This window comes from Strongyloides ratti, scaffold srae_chrx_scaffold0000002 (assembly GCF_001040885.1).
Source record: "Strongyloides ratti genome assembly S_ratti_ED321, scaffold srae_chrx_scaffold0000002".
Classification (NCBI taxonomy): domain Eukaryota; kingdom Metazoa; phylum Nematoda; class Chromadorea; order Rhabditida; family Strongyloididae; genus Strongyloides; species Strongyloides ratti.
The window spans coordinates 2,999,530-3,011,097 of NW_020171510.1; the positions used below are offsets into that span (position 1 = coordinate 2,999,530).

General features: G+C 20.1%; 3 protein-coding genes across 3 annotated transcripts; all 3 read left to right on the top strand.

Moving 5' to 3' along the window:
• Positions 1-455: 455 nt before the first annotated feature.
• SRAE_X000163800 (Hypothetical protein) lies at positions 456-1,922 on the top strand (the record flags this gene model as incomplete). The annotated part of the gene is made up of 1 exon (XM_024651229.1): positions 456-1,922. One exon carries the CDS (start codon positions 456-458, stop codon positions 1,920-1,922), a length of 1,467 nt encoding a protein of 488 aa, XP_024499106.1.
• Positions 1,923-9,171: 7,249 nt separating this feature from the next.
• SRAE_X000163900 (Transposase, ISXO2-like domain-containing protein) lies at positions 9,172-9,966 on the top strand (the record flags this gene model as incomplete). Its single annotated transcript, XM_024651240.1, has 1 exon — positions 9,172-9,966. One exon carries the CDS (start codon positions 9,172-9,174, stop codon positions 9,964-9,966), a length of 795 nt encoding a protein of 264 aa, XP_024499107.1.
• A 1,183-nt stretch (positions 9,967-11,149) lies between these two features.
• Positions 11,150-11,472, top strand: SRAE_X000164000 (Hypothetical protein; the record flags this gene model as incomplete). Its single annotated transcript, XM_024651252.1, has 3 exons — positions 11,150-11,226; positions 11,274-11,388; positions 11,425-11,472. 3 exons carry the CDS (start codon positions 11,150-11,152, stop codon positions 11,470-11,472), a joined length of 240 nt encoding a protein of 79 aa, XP_024499108.1.
• Positions 11,473-11,568: the final 96 nt, after the last annotated feature.

Below are 11,568 nucleotides of genomic sequence, written 5' to 3' on the forward strand. Positions count from 1 at the left end.
TAATGTTCATTTAAAGTATTAAATAGTTAATTTTAAACAATGGAAACTGATAGAAACTTTATTTCTTTTTACATTTAATAATAAATTATTGTTTAAAAAAACAAGCAATGTAATTGTATCACGAAAATATTATTTGAAACGTTTTATGAAAAGTTTTTATTACAATTTAACTACTTAAATATTATTTTATTAGAATAATATACACGATTAAAACAATTTTAAAGCAAAATTTAAAATAATTTTAAACTAGAATTAATTATAAAATTCAAATATAGAAATACGCAAATTTTCGTTAAATTTCTTTATACTTAAAATGTATTTTTGTTATATATTTACATTAATTCCATATTCCAATTATGTTTTTAAATATTATATCGTTTAAATACGTTATTTTAATTTTGCTTTACGCAATTTTTTGTTCAAGTCAAGATAGAAAACTTTTTAAAAGCATTTCTATGTCTTTAAATCCAATGAAAAAATTTCCATTGCGATATAATGTTTTATCAGGTAAATCAGACATAGTTTTGGTAAAATGCCCAAATAATAATTATAAACATAATGAAATTGGTGATATATTTCATTCAAAAAAAAATTATAATTTTATACCAAATAGTGTAGTATTTAAAACTTTAAAAACTGAATGGTATGGTGTTTCAAATTATCAATCAAATTCCAATATTACATATTTTAATTGTGGTACATTAGAGCTTAAGATTCTCCCTAATACAACTATGAATTGGAATGCAACTATAACTTGGGCAAAAGATTTTAATTCATCAACTTATGATAGATTTTTAAATGTAGCAAGAAAAATATATCATTGGCATAACGAAAATCAAATTTTTGTAAGAAATAAAAATAGACTGGTATCAAATTTTTATGGAAAATCAAAAATTGACTATTATAAAAATGATAAAATTTATGTGTTTAGAGAACCAGATTTTGATAAAGAATTTTTAATACCTGATATTATTTTTGTTCCTGTTCATATCCCTCCAAATATTGACATTATAGTTGAAGAAAATAGAATAATAAATATACAACATAATATTTTAACAAAAATTATCAAAAATAATGAAAGTGAAACATTTAATATCAAACTTTTAATTAAAGGAAAGGATTATAGCAGTTTACAATTTTATAAGCATGAGAAAGTAGAAGTTAGTATTGTTAATATACATTACAATGGAACTTATATTTATTCTCCTTATGTATTATCCTTAAACAATACTGTTACTATAGATTACTATGGAATCATTGATGTAAAATATTATTGTAACATGTGTTTAAATACTATGTTTAATGTTAGTAAACAAAACATAATCAAAACATTTTACTTTGGACCAATAGAAAAAAATCACGTTAAAGTTTTACCTGATGTCATAACTAACAGTAGAGAATATTATCATACGCAACCTAGTTGCCCTTTAAATGATTATAATTTTTCTCGTCCCTATCAGATGAAATTTAATGGATTATCTGTTCTTGTAGAAGATATTTTAAAAAATAAAACATTTACAGTTGGAAATTTTTCACTTTTTAATGATACTATTTTTTTTACAAACAAATCTTATAATGGAGTACTTGAATGTGTTTATATTACTTTAGACGGAGGAACATTTACAACAAAGGTTACATTCAGAGGAGAAATAATTTTTTTAACTGGAGAAAAAAAAATGAATTTTATTATAAGCTTGATTATAAATTTAACGTTACTTTTTATATTTATCGCTTCGGTAATAGCTGTTACTATTGGTATGATATATCTTAAAAGAAAAAAGAAGAGAATGATTAGAAAAAAACAATTAAAAAGATATGAAGAAAAAATGAGAGATGGGAAAAATGTTTATACAATGGATACTGAAAGTTCTTACGATAAGTTAAAATTATTAGATGATAAAACAATTACTTCTACAACTTAGAAGAAATCAATGTTTTTCAAATATGAATGCCATTTAAATAATTATATTATTATTTGTAATGTATACAATTTTTCATTTTTTCTTAAAATGTTATATTGATATAAAATTATAAATTTATTTTAAAAATCAACTTATAAGTTTTTAAAATAAATTAATTCTTTAATTACTTAAAAAAAGTGAAATTGTTTTAAAAATATTATAAATTCTTAAAAATCAATATATTTATTACCTAATTAGAAATCATTAGTTAATTTAAAAAAAACACTTTTTATACTATTATATCTAGAAAGTATTCATAAGAAAATATTTAGTAATTAATATTTTTATTAATAAATTTTATATCTTTTTTATGTATTTAGCTATCATTTTTTTAGTAAAATAGAATAAAAAAAATATTAATGTTACAATAATTGTTTTAAATAATATCATGTTAATTTTGATATATTAAAAAAAATAAATATTTATTTTCATAAAATGACTATAACTGTTGGTAAAAAATGATTAAACATTTTAATAATATGGTATACAAATCACTTATAACTATATTTACAGAAGGTAAAGAGAAAATTAGTATACATTTTAAAAATTATTTTATTGATACTTTCATAACAAATGAATTTTATACATATAATTTGAATACTCTTAACATAGAATAAAAAAGTTTTTAAAAATTGTTTTTTTATATTTTATGCTATTAAAAATTGAAATTATTATAAAGAGAATTGTTTTAAAAATAATTTATATTAAAAATATCTTATTTGCTGTAAAAAAATAACATTCAACATTATTAAATTGATAAGAAAACAGTATGAAAAATAATTGACAAAGAATTGAAGCATTGTCTTACTCTTTTTTTAACATTTGAATAGATTAAAAATTTAATGTAGAAAAAACTTTTGATATATACTATTAATCACTATCAAAATCAATTACTTTTTGTTCATCTTTTTTTTGTAGAATTTCATAGTTTGAAAACGAATTTAATGGTTTATCTTTTTTTTACACATCTATACAAATCAAATTATGTTCTTCCATTAAAGTCGTTGACTAACTAATGTGTTTAAAAATAAACTAGAAATTTGCTAACATTATTAAGCAATTCATTTAAACATTTTAATAGAATGTTAAATTATTATCACCAAGAGATGTGTTTACTTCATTTTTACTCTATTTTATATTAAATATCTCACATAACACTTCATGAACATTTTGATCTTCCTTTTCTTTAGTAGCTGTTTTATATTTATTGAAAAAATTTTTGTTCTAAAATATGTAAACACAATATATAAAATACAAGTATAAACTTACATTAAGTGATTGAACTTCTTTCCATGTAATTAAAATTTCTTGATAGCCTGTATTTTATTCTTCAACTAATTTTCTACTTTAAATGCAATTATTTTAAAAAAATTATCAATAATATCAACTTAATTTTTTTAGAGACATTTAACAATTCGTTAAAATCATCTGAGCTAACATTTTTTTCCATTATTTCTTTATCCAAATTGTTGACTAGTGACAAAAATTTTCAATCTTTTTAAGAGTAACTTATTCATTACCCATTCCATAAAAAATGACGGTTGTCCAATTCATATCACTGACAACCTTTGTTTAAAATAAAATTTTTTTTAATCAAGATTTGTTGCTGATATTTTTATAACCATTCTATCTAAATTGCCATCAGAGATGCTTACAATGTATATGTAATTTCTTCTCCTTTTGCTATAGCCAATTATAAAAATCATCTTTCAGTTTGATGTGAAATTAATAAAGTATTTTTTATTTGGGAATTTTTCAAAAAGAAGTCATGGCCTGAACATTTTTTTTTATATTTCTTTATGGGGTGTTATTCTAAAAAAAATTATTTTTTTAGATAAAATTTACAAGGTGTTTTAGAGATTTAAATGTACAACGTTATAATAAACAATCTATTCTAAATTACTTTGTATCAACTACTTTCTTCTCGCAATAATAACTTTAACTTCAAAATTGTCGTCAAAAAGGATATTGTTGTTATTTGAAACAATGTCATTTATTTTGCTCCTTATTGGTAATCTAAAAACCTTTAATTTAAAAAAAATTGAACGCTTAGTAAACTGTTTTTATATGATATACAAAATATTTCCGGCAAAAAAAGTTTATCTGAGATATTTGCAAGCTATTTCACTTCTATGGATCAAAATTTTTCAACGTCGGAAACAATTTAGATGTCTCCATCTAAAGTCTCCTGAGATAAAAAATTGAAAGTAAATAAAAAAAATGCAAAAATCACGTTTTACTATATTTTAATTTTTTTTAAACTGCTTTAAAATGACATAATTTTCTCTAAAACTTAATAATCTTTTAAAAAAAGGTTTTTAACTCTTTAAAGCTTCATTATATTGCTTCAATTATAAAATAATTAGTATCAATAAATAAAAGAATTTTAAGATGGTATACTATTTTGGTTTTCACAAAAAATAAAATTCTGTATGCTAACTATATCTTTTTTCTATGAAAAATAAGATAAAAAAACAAAAAATTTATATAATCATAGTTTAAAATTTTTCTTTTGCTATAAAAATTGTTGTAACCTTTTTTTTATCATGTTTCTTTATTCCAATAAATGTACACGTTTCATTAATAATTTTTATAATATTATGCAAAAAAACGAAATGACATGGTATTCATTTTTAAGAAATTAATCAAAAAATTATATTACAATTTAAATAGATAGTCACTTATTTTTTTTTAATTATTTGTTAACTTTAAGTTATAAAAAGTAATATTAATTAATAAAACACGTGTTTTGTTATATCCTTCAAATACCAATGATGTAATATATTTGAATAGCTTAAAAAATAACTTTAACAAGTAATTTTAAACTTTTTAACAAGAAAATTCTCCATTTTACTTGATTTCTTTCAAATATAATATGATTTTATTTTAAAACGTTTATTTATTCAGTGGACTGTGGAAATGATATAAAAGTTATTTTGAGATAAAAAACAAATTTTTTTGTCGGAAAAATTTGAATGGTATTTAAATGAAAAAAATTTTTAAAACACAATAAATTATGTAAAAATATGCTTTTTTATCTATTTTTAAAAGACCGTGGATAGATTTATTTGCAATATTTTCGAGGACGAAAACAACTTAAATGAACATACTCACAGTTAGTTAACAAAGAAAAAAGTGGTTTTTTTTTTAAATGTTGTAAAATTGAAACAAATATTGTTATTTAAATATAAATTTTTCAAGAATTTTTTTTTTATATAAATTATATATAAAATATTTAGCATTTTTAGAAGAATAAACACTGATAGCTCAGGTGTTAATGTGTATAGGTTATACATAAAATAAATATGTTGTTTTCTGGTTCTTTTGAGGATAGGTAAATGTAGTTCGTTAAGATAGTAAAGTAGGTTGAAATAATTAAATGTAGATATATTTTAGGATCAAATATTTTTTGTTGTAGAGAAAGAAATTGAAGATTCTAAAATTTTATTTTTGTTTTTTCCATAAGATATATCCGAATTTTTTTCGATGTTAGATTTTTTATTTAGCTCGAATACATCAGAATTTTCCAATGTTGAAAATCACTTAGAAAGCTTCATCTACAGTCAGCTAAGTAATATTTAAAAAAAGAAACTGAATAAGAATTATAAAGAGAAAAATTATTACAGTGTGAAAAAGCTATAATTACACTGTACTGATTTAATCCAGTTTTAATAAAATAATTATAAAAGAAATATAAACAAAATAAGCAAAAACTATTAATTAAAAATCTTAACAATTTTATTTAGTGGAGCTCTTTTAATAAAACGTATTATCAAAATTATTTTAATTATATATATTACATTAAACAATATTCTTAATGAAAATTTTTGTAACTCCATAGGTTTCTGAATTAATACTTAAAATTTAAAATATATGCACTTTGATTTTGTTTCAAAAAAGTGGCAAAAAAGTTAGTTATTTAGTCTATAAGTAATTTGACGATAACATTCTTTATAGTTTCATAAAAAAATCATTATAATTAATTTAATGTCACAAAAGAATTTCAATTTTCTTAAAATTTTATCCATTTTTATAAAAGTTCTTTGATATAAATTTGGTTATTAATGTAAAATAATTCAAATATTGTAAAGTTAAAGTATAAAACATATTTTAAAATTATACAAATACATTAAACGTTAATATTTATATTTTTCATTATATTTAATTTTTTTTTAATGTTTATCTTAATATTTTAATTCAAAAATATAAAGATAATAAAAAAAATATTTATTACTTCAGTTAAAATTAATCATAAAATATATTTTATTATACTTACAAACACACCCTTTAGATGTATTTTAACATTTATTTTTTAAATATATTACAATTTTTGAGTTCTCTTTTATAAAATAAACGCAAATTAAATATTGAATATTTAAAAGTGTTTTTGATTTTAAATCCAATAGATGTTACTCGAAATATTAAATGCTGCAATGAATTCAGTAAAAGGATACAATGATTGTGATACATTTATATAAGTATTACAGATAAATTATTAAATAATTGAATATAGAATCTTCTGTTTCTACATTAATTTTTAAGTTATCATAAGTGATTAAAAGAAAAAATAATACTAAATCTGTAATTTAAAAAATAGTATATTTGTAAAGAAATAATTATATTAATTTTTTAACCTAATTGAATGGTTGAGAGCAAATTCTATACGATACTTATGAAGTTTAATAGACAAATTTTTTTTTCTTATCGTGATAAATGTTTTAAAATTTTTTTGATTACCACAATATTTATAAAATAACAAAAAATTGTTTTATATTAATCTTGTTATTGTTATTGAACAAATGTTATGTACTTATATTTTTACCTTGTCTTTTGTATTTTTGATTTTGACATTTTTTTCTATTTTTTATATTTTTATTTACTTTTAATTAATAAAAGATTTTACACTTTTAAGTACCCCAGTACAACATGGATGACTACAGACAAATTAAGATGATATAAATCAATTTAAAATAATGTTATTATATTAGAAATACTTGTAACTTGATAGAAAAAAAAGACATTTGATATTAATTTGTTTATTTTTCTTTAATAAGAAACTAATATATTCATGCAAATTCGTTTAAGCTCGGATGAAATAACTTTATTAAAATTAAATATATCTTTTAATTTTATTCTTTATTTATCTAAAAATTTTTATAAGTAATTTTTACGTAAAATGTTAAAAAAGCTTAGTAAACATATGTTTTATAAATTAAAATATTATAAAAATAATTTTAAAACCTTTAATTATGTACACTTAAAGTCAAATTGTCAATAGTAAGTGAAAAATTTGACAGTGTTATCTACAGATAACACCTTCTGGTAAATATAAAAAAATAACATTATGTGTTTTTTTAAATTGTTTTATATTAATTTATTAATAATTTTTTTTAAAATAAAACTAATGTTTAAAGAATACTGGTAATTTATAAAAAAAATCACCATATATGGTTGAAAAAACTATTAAACGTTTTTCACTTTATAAAAGACAATGTCTTGGATAAAATTAACAGCGTTACCTGTAGATAACAATCTTTTAGGTTCCAAAAATTTTAGGCATTGTCATTTGCAGGTAACATTTACGTTTTGAGTGTAGTTTAGTTAACTTTGCTTAAAATCTAGGTAATTTAAGATATCGACATCATAATGATTTTTGAGAGCTAGGCTAAAAATTTCAATTAGTAAAATGTTAAAGGTAGTAATTTATGAAAATTTATTAAGGTTAAAATGTAGTATGAAAATAGTCTGTATCATTTTATTTTTTTTATTCGAGTTTTTATGACAACGAAAAAGGCACATTCGTGTTGCACTGAGTAAATATAAAGATTTTTGTAAACATTGTAATAAATTTTATTCTTTAAAATTAGATTGGAAAAAAGAAAATAGCAAAAAAAGTGTTATAATTAACTCAAAAATATCATGTTATATCAAAATATATTGATTTATGTGATAAAGTTATACATTTATAAAAAAAAACTTTTAAAAATGTTTTTTTTGTTTAAAATTTTATTATTATTCTAAAAACTTATAAAATGTAGTCTTTGTTTATTGTAACATAATATAGTGTATAAATTATCTAATATATAACAATTTTTTCTGAATGTTAATAACTTTATTATTCTTGATTTTATTTTAATAATAATTTTTTTATTATAGAATGGGTAAATTGATATTTTTAAGTAATACATTAATATGTGAAAATATTAAAATTTAAAGTATTTGTGTATTGTAAAATTTTAGTCATTTTTTTTTGCTACACATAAATCTTTAATTTTTTATAAAGGAATAAAATAATAATAATATATGTTTAATTAGTATTTAAAGCATTTGTTACAAGCACACACAAAATAATATATTAATTTTATTATCAGCAGTAATATATTAACAAATTTAATTTTAAAACCTTAATTTTTATAACTTTTTTAACGATCATGTTAATTATAAAAGCATATAAATAATTAATAGAATACATTTACAATTATTTCAAACTTTCTAGTAAATTTTTAAATGACTATAACTTTATAAAAAAAAATATTGTTACTTTTAAGTGTAATAATCAAACATTTTTTTTATCATTTTCTAAATTACAAAAATAAATGGTACAAATATATTTATAACAGCACTTTTGATAATAAGTATTTTCATAAAAAAATCTTTTTTATTTTTAAAATACAGTATTTTATTAAATAACGATATTTATAAAATGCAAAATTAAATAAAAAGTATATGTTTTAGTACTGATTTAATAACATAAAAAGATAGAAACAAAGTAATTAAATTTACTAAACAACAATTTTAAAAAATAAAATATAGTTATTGAAATTGAAAATGTTTACACATAAAAAGAACATATTAACATCTATAATGATATAATATTATGGATTTATTTTAGACGAGAAGACCCCTCAAATAACTTTTTTAAATAAAAATTTTCTTCAATTTTTTTTTGGTTTTTCTAACATAAATAAAAACATGTAGAATCAGGAAAAAAAATAGGAAAAAAGAGAAAAAAACATTTTTTTATCACATAAATAAAAATATTTTTAATCTTATTATAAAATCATCAAAAAAAAACAACCCATATTCATCAAAAAAACATTTTTTTTAAATGTAATCAAAAAAAAGGTAAAATGATTTGGGAATTGATATTTGATCATAAATTTAACTGTTAACAAATTTAACGTACTTATTTACTTCAAACGCATCTAAAATGGCTTCAATTCCACCAATGATATCTTTAATAAACATTTTCTTTGACGAGGAGACAGCTCTCAAGTTTCTCCAAAATGAGAAAATTATAAAAAAAGAAATGGAATGTCCTGCATGTGGAAGCCCAACTTCTTTTCAAAGGGCGAAACTTCTTTTTAAATCCACCCAAATAAGCTGCAGAAAAGCCGTAAATGCCAAGAATGGAACGTTTTTTGCTGACCAACGCCTTTCTTTTGGTAAGATTCTTCACATGGCTTACCTATGGTTGTTGAAGACTCCAGTACCCTTAATAATAGGTCAATGTGAAGTCAATAGTACAACTGTCTGCTCATTCTTAAGCTATTTCCGTCAACTTGTAACGGATGCTTTGGAAACCGAAGAATGTGTTGTCGGTGGAGAAGGCATTGTTGTGGAAATAGATGAAACCAAGATGGGTAAACAGAAGTACAATAGGGGGCATCCTGAAGATGGAGTCTGGGTTGTTGGCGGTGTAGAAAAGACGAAGGAAAAACGCGTTTTCTTTGTTCCTGTTGAAAAACGAGACAGTGATACGTTTCTTGACGTCATAAAGAAGCACGTTGCACCTGGGTTCATTATTCACACTGATCTTTGGGAAGGTTACAATGAAATTGAAAAAAAATTGGGATTCAAACACTATACGGTAAACCATAGTGTAAGTTTCAAGGGTCCAAAAACTGGCATTCATACGAACACCATCAAAGGGACATGGAATGGCTTAAAACTAATGATTCCGGCACAAGAAAGGACTAAAAAGGACATGAGAGTGCGTCTGTAGGAATTTGCCTGGCTCCGGGCAAACAAAAACAATTTATGGGCCGGCTTTCTCGATGCCCTACGAGAAGTCGTTTACATTAAAAAATAATCTACTAATTTATGATTAATTTTATTAATTTATTATCTTTTTTTATTTAATTTAATAAAATTAAAAAATTTCTTTTATTTTTATTTTGTCGTTTAAATAAAATAATTACAAACTATTATTTGCACCATAAATAAATAAATTGAAAAAAAAATTTTTTTTATTTGTTAAAGATCAAAATATATTAAACACATTTATTTTCTTAAATTATTAAAATATAAAATAAACTAGTATATTTTTTGTAGCAATGATTTAGTTATAATTTTAATTTATTTACCATTTATATATTATTATTAAAAATCAAAACTTTAGTCTTAATTACAATTAAATAATAAGTTGAAAAAATTATTAAATTTTAAAATCTTTATTTATAAAATTATTTTTGATTTAAACTTAAAAACATCTATGTTATCAAAAAAATGTAATATTATTAACATATGTCAAAAATAAAATAAGTTACTTATCTTAATATATCTAAAGTTGCTTATAAGACATTAGGTGTATATTACATTTGAAAAGCAAATTTATTTAGATTTTAAAATTGATTCTTTTATATTTCATTAGATGGGTCATGTTTTAAAATATTTATCAAATAAAGTAATCAAATGATATAGTTAAACTTTTAAAAAAATTATAAAAAATATAAAATTGTATAAAATTTATTATTTTGTTCCAAAACATGAATAAAAATTTTAATTAATTTAATAAATTTTTCTTCTTTCTATTATTGTTTTTATCTTTTATCAAAAAAAAAAAACAATTAATTTTTGATAAATAAAATATTTTCATTATCTTTGTAACTTATATTTCTTCCTTTTAGTACAATATCATACTTTTTTAAGTGCTAAAATATAACATCTTTTTTTTATGAATTTTGATTTTAAATACAAACAGGATATTAATTTATCACTATTTCTTTTATTTTATACTTTTTTGATATTATATACACTCTTTCATAAACCATTAAAATATTTATTAGTTTTATTATTCTGATTACTTTTAATTTTCAAATTATATATATTTTTACATTTGGTATAGTAATAATACAAATTTTTATTTCTTTCTTTATCCATATTTTAGAAATTAAAAAGAAAAAGAAATGAATGGAATATTACTTTTCTCATCTTTTGTTCTTGGAATTGGAGTTGTACTTTTGATTATTGGCTGTGATAAAACGTAAGATTTCAACAAAAAAAAAATAATACAAATATTGTATATTTAAGGAGTATAAACGAAGGAATGAACCTATCAAATGTAACTAGAACTACTGTTCAAATAATTGGAATTATTTTTACAGTCTTGGGATCAATTACCTTTTTTTATTCTGTTTATAGACAGGTAAAAAATAAATAAAAATTTATAATTTATTTTTAGTTTATTCATGAACATAAAAAGAAATATAAAGATGATGATGTTAAATAATTTGAAAATTACTCTTTTTCAAAATCAAATAAGGTAAACAGTTTTAAAATGAAAAATAAAAATGAAATTTGTAGTCATAAATTTAAATTTGTATAT